Here is an 18,217-nt window from a genome sequence, read left to right as displayed (position 1 = left end):
TCCTCCACGGTCCTGATAGTTTGACCACTATATGCCATGCCGCAGCTAAAAGGAATACGATATACACCCGCCTTACGCAGTCCAAGATCATCCTTAACGGAACTCAAAAGTGCTCCAATTTTAGATGGAGGTCGGACAACACATTTCACATCGTATTTCCGTAAAATACGACCGATCTTGTTGGACGTGTTCCCTACGTAAGCCAAAATGGCAGTAGACTTAGGTGTTGACTCAGAATTATCATCAATCACCCGATGTACAGTTGGTCGATAGCGCAACGCACGTTCAATCTGTCTATCACTATAACCATTTTGACGAAATGTAACTTCAAGATGGGACAGCTCAGCTGGCAAAGTCTCAGCGTCAGAAACGACATGTGCCCTGTGTACCAAGGTACGAAGTACCCCTTCACGCTGAGCCGAATGGTGACAACTATTAGCTTGTAAGTACAAGTCGGTGTGAGTACGTTTCCTGTAGACTGCATGTCCCAATGATCCATCATCCTTCCTCCTAACCAACACGTCGAGAAAGGGAAGGCAACCATCCTCTTCCACCTCCATCGTAAAACAAATGTTCGGATGGATCGAGTTCAGATGTTCTAGAAAGACATTCAAATTCTACCTACCGTGAGGCCAAACAACGAAGGTATCGTCAACGTATCTAAAGAAACAGGCGGGTTTTAAAGGCGCCGACTCCAATGCACGTTCCTCGAAGTCTTCCATAAATAAATTTGCGATCACAGGAGACAACGGACTACCCATCGCAACTCCATCTGTCTGCTCGTAATACTGGTCATTAAATAAAAAGTAAGTGGATGTCAACACATGCCTAAAGAGATTAGTTAAATCAGCACCAAACCTTGCTTCAATTAACCGCAACGAATCAGACAGAGGAACGCGAGTGAAGAGAGAGACCACATCGAAACTCACTAAAATATCAAAGTCATTCAGCCTCAGTCCCTCCAAACGACGTAAAAAATCAGCTGAGTTCCTGATGTTCACACCGTCCTACTTGTGGACTCAACAGAGAAGCAAGATGCTTGGATACACGATATGTCGGAGCGCCGATGTTACTCACTATAGGACGGAAAGGAACCCCTTCCTTATGAACCTTTGGAAGGCCATATAACCTAGGGGGAACGGCACTATAGGTGTTAAGCCTCTTGATTGTGTCCTGCGACAAACCACTTTTCTTCAGGAGGCTGTTGGTCTTTCTCTCAACACTTTTCGTGGGGTCAGCATCGATTCTGCGATACGCTGACTCAGTTAGTAAACGTTGCATCTTTTGTACATAATCATGTTTATTTAAAACAACGGTGGCATTGCCCTTGTCAAGCAAGGTAAAATAACAATACTGGGATCAACTTTGAGAGAGCGTAAAGCAGCCCTCTCTGCTGATGTTACATTACTCTTGGGTGGACGAGCCCTAGTCAAAACACGGCATGCCTCCCTCCTAACTTCCTCTGCAGCGTCAGGAGGTAGTTTGCAAACTGCCTGTTCAATTGAACTAATAAAATCAACTACCGGCAAATTCTTCGGAGTGGGTGCAAAATTTAAACCCTTCCCTAGCACGGATAAGGTTGCGTCGTCAAAAGATTTCTCTGTGAGATTTATCACAGAACGTCGAGATATAACATCCGACTCCGCGCGATGAAAACGTTCGAACTTTGCCAAATGCCGGGCAGTAACAGAGTTGTACTCCCAGTCAGCTTGGGTCCATGAGGCACCGTCCAACCAATCCCAAGTGAAATCAGACACTTCGGATGCAACCATTAAATGAAAACGATACAATTCTTTGGAAACAGAATCCAAACGTCGACGAGTAAAACGAATCCTTTCGCGAACAAGAGCCAAGCCAGCACGTTGCTTGATACGATTGGCGGCAGGAGAATTAATATGGTGCACAACCTTAGCAAATGTTGGGACATGATTTTCATCACGACACCTCAATAAAAACGACAAAGCACATTACAGTCTAACTCGACAGCTACGAAGTTTATCCAACTTACGTAAACACCGATACATTTCCTCCCTGTGGAGGTAAACAATGTGAGACCTGAGTTTCTCCTGGCTTATACAACTTTCAAATAACTTCCGGGAATTCACCCAGGTAACACTTTCAACGACCACCGATATTTCGGCGGGAGAACACCCTGCCATTTTCAAGGCAAACTGCGAATTCATAATCTCAGTATCGATAGGTCTGACTTTGGTCATCTTTGGTGGCACTAGTGTTCAGTGTGTGTGTGTGTGTGTGTGTGTGTGTGTGTGTTATCTTTTCTGCTTCTGTCGGAGAACCGAGGTATTAAATTTGCATATATGCCGCCTGTCTGTTGCAGTTTGCCTTGAATATGGCGTGGTGTTCTCCCGCCGAAATATTGGCGGTCGCTGAAAGTGTTACCTGGCTGAATTCCCGGAAATTATTTGAAAGAATGTAGTGGACATGTTGCCACACATCAAAGATGCTTCATAAATGCTTTGATTTTTGCTAGGTTCAGATTCCTAAACTGTCAGAAAGTTCTATACAATCTTATAAACCCATAACCATTTAAGGGATTGATGAGGTTTACAGCTCCTAGGGTAACGATATCTTTCAAGATGGAAAAATGTACTTCCACCCACTAAAACGTTTTTCACCCTGGAAAGCGCGTTTCTAACTGGGAAATCTGAGAATTTTTATTTTCTGGACATACACCCAGTTAAAAAGGTTTAAGGCTTCCATATGAAATGAAATGCCTATTGTGAAGAGGACGCCTTGCATGGGTGGTACAGTTGTTTTATCAGAACAGCAGCACTGCATTGCAAGAATATCATTGACATAAATGGCTGAGAAGAGCTGCATGTCAATAAATATGGTGAAGAATACAATCAAGAAATTTGAAGAAATAGGTGAATTGAGTGGTACAGCAGATTCCCATAGCGGTCATTCAAGTTGCTTTTAGCTGACCATGCAGCAGATGCCTCAAATTCTGCATTAAGTGTTAGAGTTGTCACAGGATCTCTCTCTCTTTCTCTCTCTCTCTCTCTCTCTCTCTGTCTCTCTCTCACTCACACTCTCACACACTGCCTCTTACTGTGCCTCCCCCAGTCAACAGTTCAAAATATTTTGTGGCACATTTCACACTAGTATCTCTATAAGGCTCAGAATTTGCTGCTAAAGAAGCCCTAGGATAGGCCACAACGCTGTGACTTTGTCTTTATTTTTGGCATACCTGGAAAAGAGTGACTTTTGGCTGGGGAATATTCTTTGGAAGTACAAGGCATATTTTACTCTGCATGGGGCCATGAATGCACAGAACTGTCACATATGGGGTTGTCCTCCCAAATCTTGTGCAGGAACATCCACTGCACTCAGCTTATGTGACAGTGTGGTGTGATTTCACAAGCCCCTTCATTCTGAGTCACTGTTCCTTGTAGGCGACAGGTCAAGCACCTCTTAGGTGTACAGAGACATCTGAACTTTATAAGGACCCTGTTCTGTAACGTGATTCAAGCATTTCAAGACCACAAGTGTCTGCACCATTATTTTGATGTGAGATGGGATGGCATGATATGTCAGTTGTCGAGTGAACTATTGGTTTCATGAAATCTTTGGTATCACCCACATTATATCTAGGCAGTTTAAAGATATGTGGCCTTAGAGGATCCCCTGACCTAAGTTCATGTGACATGAGCATGGTGGAATATTTGAAAGATTTATTGGGGATGTATCCAGATATTCCTGATCAGAAAGATATCATATGGTGACAATCAATCTGATTACACCGAATATGCTGTAGGCAACTGTTAACCATGTCATGTCATGGATACAACATGTTGCAGAGTCAGTAGACCATTTTGAACACATAACTTCTGATCATATCCTAATAAATGTACCAGAACCACCATTATCATCGCTCTGTTCATTTCTCCTTTTTTCCTACATTACAATGTTACAGCATCCTACAAAGTATAGAGCGCACACTGCAGCACCCAAACATCAGACAATTTTCCCCTCAATAAATTCATAATAAAGTTGCTATGACGTCTGGCAGAGACACTCATTCTATGATTGCTACTCAGCAGAGGTTTTTATCAACAGCTTGCGTTTATTGTTGTTATTACAGTGTAATAGTTATCGTGTCTTCTGTTAGTGTCTTTTACAATATGCAGTGTGTGCCACATCTCTCTAATCATGAAAACCTGCCTGAATGGACTTATTCTCCATGAGTTCTGTCTGCAGCTCATGGTCTAGTAGCTAGCATTGTTGCTTCTGGATCATGGGGTCCCAAGTTCGATTCGTGACCAGGTTGGGGACTTTCTCTGCCTGGTGACTGGGTGTTTGTGTTGTCATCATCATCATCATCATCATCATTAACATTATCATCATCATCATCATCATCATCATTATTCGTAACATTGCCTGCAATGGACTGTGTAAAAAAAATAGACTGTAAAATTGGTGATACAAATTCACAACAGGGCCTTGGTGGTTGCAGTAGTGGTGGTGGTGGTGGTGGTGATAACAGAGGACATAGTCATATCACCATGATTACTTCTTCTGTGGGACGGATAACGCTTTCAAATGGAGAAATGCACAACCCAAGCAATGTTTGTGCTAGACAATATAACATTGCTTTGCAGATTCCTGCCCTGTTACTCAGTGGTAATGTGATGGGTAGAAATCGAGACACTGAACAACAAATCAGGTGTACTTTTCCCTTGAGGAATTTTAGATGGGATTCAACAGTGTTGGAACAATCTTGATAATATAAAAATGTTGAAAAGAACATACCTTCTTTGCATGATGTTGATGTTTCTGAGATAAAAACTTTTTATAGGCTTGCTTGTATAAACAGCAGTCTCCAACCCTGACATCAAATGCACTGACAATATTTCCTTAGTAGATGGAAGCAGATGTTATATTTTCATGGCAATGTATCAAACGACCCACCAGGGTAGCCAAGAGCACTAATATGCTGCTTCCTGGATTCGGGTAGGTACAGCAACCCTGGATCGAATCCGCACAGCGGATTAACGATGAAGGGCCGGTGTGCCACCCAGCCTGGAAGGGGTTTTTAGGCGGTTTTCCTCATCCTAATAGCTGAATACCGGGCTGGTCCCCACGTTTCACCTCAGTTACACAGCTCGCAAACATTTGCAGACTCGCACTTTCCCATGAATTACACTGGACGCAGACAAAAAATGGCTCTGAGCACTATGGGACTCAACTGCTGTGGTTATCAGTCCCCTAGAACTTAGAACAACTTAAACCTAACTAACCTAAGGACATCACACACATTCATGCCCGAGGCAGGATTCAAACCTGTGACCGTAGCAGTCGCACGGTTCCGGACTGCGAGCCTAGAACCGCGAGACCACTGCCTGGACGCAGACAGTTGGGGTGTACAAAATCCAGCGGGGGGGGGGGGGGGGTCTTTGGGAGTTGTGACTCCATCGTAATACTAGCCTATATACGCATTGTCACGTCACAACCAGCCTCGGCCGAAAGACCGAGTAAAGGTGGTGAAGTCCCATTAATCCCTGACCCAACTAGTTGTTGGATAGAGAGTACCGGTATAGACATATAGAACGTAAGAAACGGTTTTTGTTCATGATGACATCTCTTTGATTTGAGAATCGAGAGAACAGAGGAAGGAATAAAGTTGAGGTAACTGCTTTAGTACCAAAATTTCTAACAAATGTGGTGTGAGCCATCAGCACTGTTACTGTCCAGGCTGTAGTATGTGTGTTGATAAAATACATGTGCACTTCCATTATCACTGCATGAACAGTTTATGAATGTGCCTGCCACAAAAAAATGTAGTGCAGTAAATATTAAGGATATGACACAAGTACCCAGTACCTGCGCAATGGTTACATGGAGGTCTCTAAAACAATTGATAAATAATTAACATCAAACTTTATTTATTGTTGAATTTTTCAGCAAATTCTCTTTCTTATCCTGGTTTGTTTATGGTTCACTGGTATAGCATAAAATTTTAATTGTAAGTTTTATATCTAGTACTTTGAGAAAAAGAAAGCTATTTGTCTGAAACCTTACTTGCATATTTTTTGATTTCTTTCTTAATTATTAACGTTCAGTTACTTTACTTCCATATGTATGAAAATACATGTTGTAGCTAATTGAGTTTAAAAATAGTTACAATATCTATTGACACAGTTGTCAACTTCTAGAATCTGACACACAGCATGATACCAGTTACATTAAAAAAATCATGTAATCCTAATGAAGAGTTTAAAAACACTCGAAATTTACCAGATACCATGCCACGCAAAACTATATCCCCAACAAAACGCAAAAAAGTCAAAAGTCGCAGAGCAAAAGATAACACTGGGTATGCATGCCTTTAGTAGTTGGTACTCTTTCATGTCCAACATGATGCACATACTGGGGACCTGAAAGGCATCACAGTTCTGTTCTGTGGGAAAGGGTTTAAATGCAGGTGGAATAATGGGACCCAGATACTACAGGGGTAGCTCATGCATCAGCTGTTACCACTACCACACAATATGTGGAGTCAGCTAACAGTGTCTAATGGGTGATGAAGTGGCCATTTATATGTGTGCCCTTCAGTCAATGGTATTCTGCAATGCCAGATGACCAGATGTTAGGAAGATGTAAAAATTTTCAAAAAGGCTCAGTGCAAATATACTGGAAAACTTACAACTATTTCCATCTTTTCAGACAGTATTTCCATTTGTGCAAGGCTTCATACAAGTTGCAGTGCCAAAAACACAGTCTTAGATTAAAACCATCTGCAAGTGTGTCATTTACATTCATTCATCAGTATGCAAATTTTTCCCTTGATTGATGTGACATTGATTCTTGTTCATGAACCATCATTATTCACCTGATTAACATCCATTCTAGATGCCTAACAAAATGTTGAAGCTTGCACTAGTTCTTTACTCATCGGGAATCAAACAAAAACAATCTGTTAATTAGGTGAAATAAATTTATCATTTCCAAAGGTGAAAGTGTTTGCAAAACAAAAAAGAAAATGGGAGAAGAACATTTAAAAAATATTTCTCTTAATTAGATCTTAAATACCTTGAATATAAGAATTTTTTTGATACATTTAATAAACTGGTGTAAACTGTTAACTTGTAGTACTGTATTTTGAAAAGATTGTAACACATGAAAGTGAATTATTTTAACTCTCACTTAAAATTTCAAATGAAATCAGCAGTGACTCAGATTCATCATTATTGAATTTCCTGTGGTTAATTTCCTTTTAAACCACTTTTACCTCATCAGTTCTTTCCTTCTGGAGGAATATAATAATTTTAAATCATTAACAGTTACTAAATATGCAATTTCTCATGCACTTTTATGACTTGTGGCCTATAGTACTGGATTTATGGACACTCAAATATTGTTTCTTTGTTGTATATATATATCAACATTTAACATTCTTGTCCTCACTCTTCAGATTGACTCAGACTACTGGTGGGAGCTGTGGCATATCATGTGAAGAAATTTGTCACCATGGGCTGGTCCAGGATGATTCGGTGATAGACGAGGAGAAGTCAGCACATGAGTTTGGTACAGAAAATGTCACTATTGATAAGGAATACTCAGTTGCCACCCAATATGACTGTAGTAAGAGGGAAAAGGAATTACATCTATATATCTGTGATTTCTGCCAACAGAACTTTCCTTCAAAATACAGACTCATAATGCATGTGTTTATGCACATTGATGGGATGCAACCACCTTTGTATGTTTGTAAGTGGTGTGGTGAGGTATTTCACAGTAAGGTTAGTTTAAAAACACATTTGAGAATGAGAGAGAATTATCATGTCTTAACTGCTGGCCACCATGAAAAATATGACTATAGTGATGAGCATCAAAGCAGTATCTTCTTGGATAGTGAGCCAGAAGTTTCTGTTACAGAATACATTGAACAATCTTCATATAAGGAATCTTGGAAAACTTCAAAGAAGGCCTCTAATGACATGTGTAACACACACATGACAAATGATGCAACAAGTGCGTATGGAATTTTATCTACAGCTGTTAATGTCAGTGCTAAGGCTGATCTACATATTGCAAACAGAACCAACAAATGTGGTATTTGTGCCAAATGGTTTGCTAGGTCAGGCGATCTGAAGACACACTCATTAATTCACACTGGAATGAAACTTCACAAATGTGAGATTTGTGGGAAGTCTTTTACTTTTTTAGGCAGTCTCAAGAAGCACACATTAATTCACACTGGAAAGGAAGGTCACAAATGTGAGATTTGTGGAAAATGTTTTGCTAGATCAGACTCTCTCAAGACGCATGTATTAATACACACTGGAAAGAAACCTCACAAATGTGAGATTTGTGCAAAATGTTTTGCTACATCAGGTTGTCTCAAGACTCACGTATTAATTCACACTGGAAATAAACCTCACAAATGTGAGATTTGTGGAAAACGTTTTACTACATCAGGTTATCTCAAGACTCATATATTAATTCACACTGGAATCAAACCCTACAAATGTGAGATTTGTGGGAAATGTTTTGCTACATCAGGTTATCTCAAGATTCATGTATTAATTCACACTGGAAAGAAACCTCACAAATGTGAGATTTGTGGAAAATGTTTTGCTACATCAAGCTGTCTCAAGACTCATGTATTAATTCACACTGGAAAGAAACCTCACAAATGTGAGATTTGTGGAAAATGTTTTACTACATCAGGTTATCTCAAGACTCATGTATTATTTCACACTGGAAAGAAACCCTACAAATGTGAGATTTGTGGGAAATGTTTTACTACATCAGGTTATCTCAAGACTCATGTATTAATTCACACTGCACAGAAACCCTACAAATGTGAGATTTGTGGGAAATGTTTTGCTACATCTGGTTATCTCACGAATCATGTACTAATTCACACTGGAAAGAAACCTCACAAATGTGTGAAATGTGTGAAATCTTTTGCTAGGTTAGGGAATCTCAAGAGGCATGTATTAATTCACACTGGAAAGGAACCTCACAACTGTGAGATTTGTGTGTAATCTGTTGCTACGTCATGCTGTCTCAACAGACAAACATTAATTCTCACTGGAAAGAAGCCTCACAAATGTGTGATTTGTGGAAAATACTTTGCTAGGTCAGGCACTCTCAAGAGGCATGTAACAATTCACACTAGAAAGAAACATCACAAATGTGAGATTTGTGGGAAATATTTTGCTAGATCAGGGGATCTCAAGACACATGCATTAGTCCACATAGGAAGGGGACCTCACCAATGTGATATCTGTGACAAAAGTTTCACTCAGTTGGGTACTTTCAAGACACATGCATTACTTCACATCAGAAAGTAACTACAAGTAATTGTTAGTTTATGCAAATAGATTTTCCTGGTTGGTGCCCTCAAGGCCTATAAAATAATGCACGTAGTAGGGGGACAATAAATTGTAATGCCTGTGAAATAACATTAAAGTGTGGCAGAATTGTGAAAAAAGTGCAATAATGTGTACTATATTGAGGTAACATATAATGTGAAATATAAAAATCCCTATCTGCAGCTTGAGATGTTACAAAATTTTATTATTAAATACTCCAGAAACATGAATCAAATGTGTTTTTGTCATTAACACTGTCAATAGTTATAATTACCACGCAATATTCAGTATAATGCCAAGGAAATATGATGACTTGCTGCTTATTATTCCATACATAGTCATTATGTAGTACTTGTAACTCTGCATTTGAGAACGTGACAGCAAAAATATATTCATGGCACTTCCTTCACCGAGGCTTGTAAACTCAACACTGGAGACCCATGATTATGGCAATTATTTTACTCAGGTATTTTTCCTCAAGAGATTTGCTGTATATGTCTTTAACCCTTTGCGCCGGAATTAATTTTTTCGTGATTTTTTTTTTAAATTGCGTTATTATGTTTGTAAAAGTCATAAATTACACAACAGAGTTGTTTTGATGAAAGTCATTACCGCCATTAGCAAGATATTTGATGTTGCCATATGGCAACAATAGGTGCTTTCACTACCTAATTTTATATGGATTACAACTAAAATAAGTAGGTTATTGAAATTTCTTATTACATATACAAGTTTTGTGCAAATTTATTATTCAGTCTTCATCACACAATTGATACTTTATAGCACAGTACAATTAAGAATCAAACATCAAACTCTGAACTCAGCGTTATTTTACATGAAATGGAATAAAACAGTCAATACACAATCCCACATTACACTTTGAACACATTGTTCTCACAATAGATTTACAGTCCTTGTGTGCACACCTTTTCTTCTTCTTTCCTTCTGTGTGCTGGACGAGGTGGTCAGTCTTATCAAACCTAATTGAATCTGATATGCAGCTGTCGGAACATGCCCTTGATGCAGATGGTCTCCCAGCTCCTTTTGGTAAAGCTTGGTGTGTTTGGAGGTACACTGTTGCTATGTCTGTCTTGAAATCAAGCTGAGAAATGGTTTGGTTTCTTGCTTTATTATACAAAATCCAACTGTTTTGTATGGCGACATCTAACATCCATGTAAAGAGACACCAGTACCATTTCTTGCTTCTTATTGCAATGCGATAGCATGCTAGATTCTGATCCATCTGATCAGTACCTCCCATATACATATTATATTTGGCTACCAGTTCTGGTCTGGGACTCATTATATTTCGCTTTTTTAGTTGTGAGAATCTCTTGACTTGGCCAACTTCTTGTGCACCACATGAAGAAGAGATCATTGTGACAACTGAGTTGTCCAGCCACTGCACATACAGTAATCCATCACTCTTCTCTATTGCTGTCTCAAAATATCCCCAATCTTTCTTGGAAAATAATTTTTTGTTTTCCAGTATACATTCCTTAGGAAGTCTGTTTTCTCTGATGGTACCAATGGCAGAGTATCCACAGTACTTGAGAAATGAAAATAGAGATGCCCCTGTAAATAGATTGTTCATGTTGTAGTTGTAGCAAATTTTTCTGTTCACTTCAGGAATTTCATCCAATAAAACAAGTAAGGGACTTGCCGACTTGCCAAACAACTCCTCGTAGACTACTTTTCCCTTAGGAACTTTTCCCTGATGCGGTTCATAATTCACCAAATATCCATCTTTAGTATTTAGGCTCCATATTTTATAGCCGAATCTAATTGCCTTACCACGAATGAACTGTTTGCATCCATGGTGGCCGTAGTACTTCATCATATAATTCGTCATATGACAGGTGTTCTTCAGGTACAAAATTCTCAATGCAGCACTTCTTCAACATCTCCATAACTGGACGAATTTTCCAAGCCTTGTCATTTCCATGGATCTTAGTGTTATCTGCACAGTGCAGAAACCTGCATATTTGTAGAAATCTGTCTCTTCTCATAGACAGAGCCAAGTTTTTCATGTCATCTTTTGAGTTCCAATAATTTCTTTTAGAAGGTAACTTATTGTAGCCACTGAGATACAAAATGGAGATGAAACACGATATTTCGTCTGCTGTAATTTTTGCGTCCTGACAATTGAGAAATAGTGCATAAACCTTTGTTTCTTTCACTAAATGCTCAATAAATTCCTGGCCAATGGAAAGTTCTAATATGTCAATGATTGACATGTTTCTATAGCTTGAGTAGTCAGGTTTTGGAAATGTAGAGGTAATTTGACTGTCAAAGTCAGTTCCTTTCTCCCACTGCCTCCCACACGTATCTTTTTCAGAAGCTCAGATCACGATATTGTCCGATAATAAGGTAGAACTTACCTCAGATACAGATGGCTCTGGTATATTTACACGTTGTGTAGCTGTTTCAGGTACAATTGGATCTTGTGCAGTACGCATTAATGGTGCTGGCGGATTACAGTGCTCATAATCAACACCAATCCTTTCGTTATTTGGCATCCTTGTTTCAGCATTAGCTCGTAGTTGACGAGAGGACAGGTTGTCTAATAATCTGTAAAAATAAGAAATGAAATAGTAAATCATAATAAAGTCGGTATCAGTATACAAACAATTACAAACCAATGATAGGCATACTTACACGCCAACATGTTCATCTCCCGAATCTTCATCTGTGTCTACATTCAGATCTGGGGGTTTAAGAAACACATCACCTTCAATATCGTCATTATAAAGAACCTCCAGCGCCTCAGCAAGCGAGAAACCTCTTGAAAAACAAACAAAAACAAATATTCGTCCTTTTAGTGAGTACAAGCGCCTAGCGTTGCCATATGGCAACACCGACGTTCAAACGGACTAAATGAACGTAATTTATTTCACAGCAAGCAGTAACCTCCCAAGAATATATATTTGAGTATTTAAAGCACAACCATACTAAAAAACCAAATTATATATCGTAACTTACTGTGTAAAACATAGTTACTCGAACTTATACTCCATTTTTCTTCGTCGTACAGCAAACGACGACTTCCAACACCGCTTACGCCGCAGAACTTAAATGTGTTGTTAAAACTGTTGCATTGTAGTTATCTACACAGTCTTGTGGAACGGAATCCAGTACTGCCAACACTCTCGCTTCATTGATGTCGTGGAATCAACGATTTTAAGAAAGTGTTACAAACATTGCATTATGACAATGTATGGCACTGATGGGTTAAGAGTGTGTACATTTATGTTCTGTTAGTACTAATCCTGCATTAGTAAACGTAACAAAAGATATAGCAACCTGCTTAATAGCATGTTTGTCCACCTGTGGAACACAATACAATGATAATTCTACATGATATGGATTTGACATGTCTTTTACACATTTCTGGATGTATGATGCACCAGTTGTATTCCACACGTTCAGATCAGCTAAATGGAGTGGTCGAGACATCAGTGTTAGTTACCATGCTACTCAGACCACTGTGGAGTCGTTCTGCACATGTGATATGGACAGTTACCCTGCTGAAAGATGCCTTCACCATGGGAGAGCACATCAGGCATGAACGTATCTATCAGTTGCAACAGGTCACATAGTCTGCAACTGCCATGATGCTTTTGATTACTACCAGATGTCCCAAAGGAGCCCAAGTGACTGTCGCATAGCGCAATTGGCCCTCCATCTGGTATCATTCACCTAAATGATAGCATATCTGGATGTGACAACTGATCTAGTGTAACAGGAAATGTCACCCATTCTGACAGTTGACGTTTGCATTGACCTTCATTCCAGCATCAATGATCCCTTGCCCACTGCAGTTTCAATTGACCGTTTTGTTGGATCGGTATGGAAACATACAGTGACTGTATGTTGTGGAGCCCCATGTTCAAAAATGTACATTGAATTGTGTGTTCAAAAACATGTATGGCTGCTGCATCATTGTTTTCTGTCATTAGATATGCCACACATTGCCACATGTCCAGCTTTACAGAGCAGGCAAGCCTCTGGCCGCCATGATTTGTGATGAAGTATAGATGTATTACACCTTTTCATAAGGTTATGGATTTATCATCTTTGGGACATCATCTTTCAGCTGGCACTAAGTTAAGGCTAAGTCTCTGTTGCAGTCTTGGCTGAATGGTAGTGTGCAGGGTGTTAACATGCAACTGTTGCATGGGTGTTATACAACAAGATCTCTAAGGCTTTGGTTACTTCCAAAGTTGCAGTCAGTTTACACATTCCCTGTGTACAGTTATTAAGTCACGCTGGTAATATTGCATTATTAGCACAGTGGCTATCTTATGGATTGTCAGTTGGTAGCCAAAAGGTTGTCTTCCGTGTGATTGAGCTGCACATGCCAGCATACTAGCATTTCACGATACTGCGTAACAAAGAATGAAGCTCGCTGGGGAACTTTATAACAGCGATCAGCATCAGTCTTATCAGGGGTACCAAATTTGTTTTCAGCACAGCTGCACTTCCATTAAAGCAAACTCGCATAAGAATGTGAAGTGCTACTGTGACTGGTTGTTCACCGGATGAACAGTGTCTGTAATGCAGTGAATGAGAATTAAATCAGTGTGAAAAGACAGACATGGCAGTACACACTGTCGGGTCATTTCTGCTTGCATATTGCAAGAGTTACCACTCATGTAGAGGCAATTTCTACATGGTACCAAGGTTCGATGGCTTCGCAGTCAAGATGATTGATCAGCAGTATTTATAGTGTGTTCACAGGTGCTAGTTGTCTTGAAACTTTGCACAAGTTTAAAAGTTTATTATTGTTTCGAAAAAATAGTGATGATTTATGTTGAGTATGGCTGAATGTTGAGCGGACTGAATTCATAGCCAGTTGTTTTTGGCATGCTCTAAGAAAGAACAGATGACGTTATAGCCTGGCATATTGCAGGATTAGGTCAGCAGTTCGCTAACGTGTATGATTTACTGTAGTTGTGCTAATTCTTCACTTTGTTGGGAAACCAAATGTGAGTTTCTTTCCCATTTTTCTGACAATCTAATGAGAATGAAACTGAATTTTGGAAGTGTCCATTATGTAAAGTGGCATGAATATGGAGATGTTAGATTTAGGACAAGCATGTCAAAATGGGAGCCAGTAGACCTACCCAGTAGTGATGACTTCCTTGGTGAGCTATGGGAAAGAATAGAGGGCTTAGCTGTTAGGAAAATGTCCAAACCAGCATCAATTATATGTACCGAAGTTAAAGTTGAGAGTATAGGTTACATTTATAATTATAATGTACTAAAATATAACAGATGGTGCCGTAAGGATGGGAGGTGAACAAGGAAGAGAACCATGATCAACTGTCCAAGCTTATGATGTCTCAAGCAAACTTGCATGTTGTGCACCACACAGGGTAGCCTACGTAATGAACTGAAAACAGGCGTTCACAATAGTCAGTTTTTGAAAATGATTGTAGTCTTGTGATTGCTGAGGGACCTAACTGGTCCATGCCAGTCCTAATTAAATTAGGTGATAAAAGATGGCAGAACATGACAGTATGAAGTGAAAAACAGAAATACATTAACAGGAAAAGAGGTGACATCATGCACTAGAATTACTGCAACTGACATTTAATCATAAAGGGAAGCAAAAGGAAGGGCAGGACCTTGTTGCTAGATGAATCAGATGTTTTTTCGTCATCTCATCAACCTATCAAGGTGTAATGAACTTACAAGCGGTAGGAATCGAAGTGAGTGTGCTGTTGTCATACAAGATTTGTGTCATGAAGCCATAGAATTTTGACCTACTGCTATAAAAGTATGACAAAGCTAAAGGTGGTAAAGGAATGTGAAATGTGCAGAAACGCTTATAGATACATGAGGTAAATAATTGAGTTAAAAGCGGCAAAAAAATTTAATTTTTTTTCCAGTGATGCATTGCTGTCAAGTACTACATTGACTTTGTAGGTGTGTAAGGAGCTGTAGTGTTTCCAACTGTATAACTATTTATAGTGTACTACATTTGATTGTATAATGTGGTACATATCAGCGGAAATGAAAGGGTCAAAAAGTAACCTGTATCAGTAATGTGTGCATATCCATATACACTGCTCTTTTGGTTAGTTACAGATGGGGAAGCACAGAGCAGTTGAACAGATTGTACAAAGCATTCTAAAGCTTTCCGTAAATGGAATGGTGGTCATCAGATGAGTTTGCATTCATCTCATCAAAATAGCAGAGACTAACTGGCAGGTGAAACACATCACTGGAGGGACAAGTACACAACATTGTGGGTTAGTGAGTATTTAATTAGAGTATGAGCGTATGTGATAACATTGGTAGTGGCCACATTGGGAAAAGACTTCATTATTCATAGTTCTTCTTGAAGGAGCGAACAAGGCTAAAATTCGTGTGGTGTCAGGTGCATCAGCTAGAAACTGCTCGATAAATGTGATTCTATGCTGCTGAATGCCATATTTAATTCAATGGAGTATGTAGATAATGTCTGAGATCCCCTTTTGCACGATGGCGACGAGTAATGTAGGACAAGTGTTCATAAGCATCAAATGGAGGCTCCAGTATTATTATAAAAATGTACTAAACAGATAGATATCCAAGGGCAGATCAGTGTTCAAACTGGAAAGTGTCAGTGGTTAGTGAAACATTACGAATAAAAATAACACCATAGTGTAGGAATTAGAGATAGTTACCTACTCAGGGAACACTCTGTAGGTGTCTTAAGACGAAAGTTATGTTTCATAGGTATTTGTGTTGTGTGTGAGTGGAGCCACTACGACCATAATTGAGGTACTGTAGTTCTCAGTGTGCAAGTGGGGCACTCATGTTTTTGTGTGACAGCAAGATGAATGATGGTAGAAACGACCATAGTACAATCATAGGTAAGTGGTGTGACCAGACCAGAGTCTCTGTGATGGCTAACCACACTGTGTTAGGAGGACGTCCCTGGAGGAACCAGAAGGCCAAGCAACATCCTCCTGTCTCATTTGCATGGGGTAGATGTTGAATGACGCTAACTGCCTATCTAGCGAGTCTCATTGGTTCCTTTCACACATAAATTGTTGAGCAGTTAATGATATGGAATAAACAAGAGGTCTGTGCATCGAACAAGGCATATCACATTGCTCACACTATATCATTGTTTAATGGTCTTACATCCTTATGTTAAATGTAAGTTGTTGTAAAGAAAGAGAGTGTAAGAGATAGCAATACTATTATGTTTCAGATTAGGATGCACACAGGAACCAGTTCTAAACTTGCTGAAATCACCTTTGTCGAATTGAAACATACCATATGAATATCTTAAAAAATGATCAAGGTTCCAGATCATTCTCTTATGGTGTGGTAAGTCCAAAATTAACAGGGCATGCATCTAATTTGCGGAACACATGAATGGAGTGACGATATTCCCATTGCCAAGAAATATGAGCCAAGATGATGTGAATAAATCACAGGTAGGTGGAGGCCAAGATAGAGTGCTTAGCGATTTTCCTGTCACTGGTCAAACACTTACTTTTTGACAACTGATGTGTCAAATCATTCCTATAGAAAACAACACTGCCTCCTTGCTTAACTGATCAACTGAGAGACGGCACATACCATGCAGTAAGTCTCTGGAGAATAGCTAAAGCGGACACTGCAACAAAGCAGCACTGATAATTCTGTTGTATTGACTGGAATAGTGAAACAGAACTGGTACTATGGTACTATGAGAGTGACATGGTCAAGATGAGCTCAGACTAGTCCCTTCTTAGCGGAAGAAGAAAAGCAGAACAGATTCAGGAACGTGGTGGTAGGGACAGGAATAACAGGGAAGGGTTAAGAAACTAACTGCAATGATATTACAGGATTTCTCCAGCAGTACAGGATGACTGTTTGTCGTGCATTAGCAGTAGTGTAATAAACCATGTCATTGAGAAGTTGTCCCTATTCCTCTTTGTTTACTGAATATGAGAACCAATGGCACTACATGCATTTTTTAGCAGGTAGCCAGATTAAAAGAGACTAGCATAATCTTCATTATCACATGCCAGCACCATAGGATTGTCTAACGACAAAATGGTACAACTATGGATCCATGCATACATTTATTCATATCTGTGGGGTTGTATCAAAATTATGCCACTTGGACATTAACCATATGTAATACAGGTAACTGCCACCAGGTCTTGTGGGAACAACTTGTTTTGATGATGCCTACACATTTGAATAGTGGCAGATGCAGTAGAAGCGCAACTACAATTAAGAAATACTACTATATTACTTGGCCAGAGTACACACAATGTAGTTAATGATACCAAAAGTGGATGGAGAGATAACATGCGTCACTGTAGTGAATGTAGTAAGTAAGGTTTCCCAGGAGGATATTAAATCCCAATCACTGGGTAACCCATAAAAGAAAGCAACAAAATAATTATTGTATAAGAAAATGCACACTGACTGATCAGAGTATTTCAAGTGAAATACTGTGTTGAAGCTTAAAGGAAGGTAATCTATCACATACTAGTGTAACAAACCAGCTTACTGGTTTTGGCTAGTTTCAGGGGAGAGTGACTGTCATGTCATCATTTCTATCACACATGAAATACAGTAAACAAAATACAGAAAAAGTAACGCAAAGCATAAAAAGAGGTACTCATGAAAATATTTAAAGTGAAATGTAAATGACCATCTATGAATGGCGTGCTTTCAGAGTAACTGTCGCAGTGACAAGAGCGGTTAGCCCATCACTGTTTAATTACAACAATCAATGCATCTACCCTTGTTTGCAGAACCGTAAGTAAATCTTATGCATCCATATGACAGTGAAGGTGCTACTGTTGTCAGAAAATTGTTTGTCTCTTAACTTCATATAGAACTGGGCATAATTAAACATTACCTTTCACAAACCA

The 18,217-nt window shown here is 39.3% G+C and overlaps 1 protein-coding gene across 2 annotated transcripts in view; it reads left to right on the top strand.

Annotated features, from left to right (window-relative positions):
- Positions 1–7,549, top strand: part of LOC124770950 — a 96,811-nt gene extending 89,262 nt beyond the window's left edge. For both annotated transcript variants that reach the window (XM_047249251.1, XM_047249248.1), the window contains one exon: positions 7,436–7,549. In XM_047249251.1, the coding sequence (XP_047105207.1) occupies positions 7,436–7,440 (5 nt within the window). In that variant the 3' untranslated portion in view covers positions 7,441–7,549. The remainder of the gene's footprint in view (positions 1–7,435) is intronic.
- The last annotated feature ends 10,668 nt before the right edge of the window (positions 7,550–18,217 follow it).

This window comes from Schistocerca piceifrons, unplaced genomic scaffold (assembly GCF_021461385.2).
Source record: "Schistocerca piceifrons isolate TAMUIC-IGC-003096 unplaced genomic scaffold, iqSchPice1.1 HiC_scaffold_846, whole genome shotgun sequence".
In the NCBI taxonomy this organism is placed as follows: domain Eukaryota; kingdom Metazoa; phylum Arthropoda; class Insecta; order Orthoptera; family Acrididae; genus Schistocerca; species Schistocerca piceifrons.
This window is presented reverse-complemented; position numbering and strand designations above follow the sequence as displayed.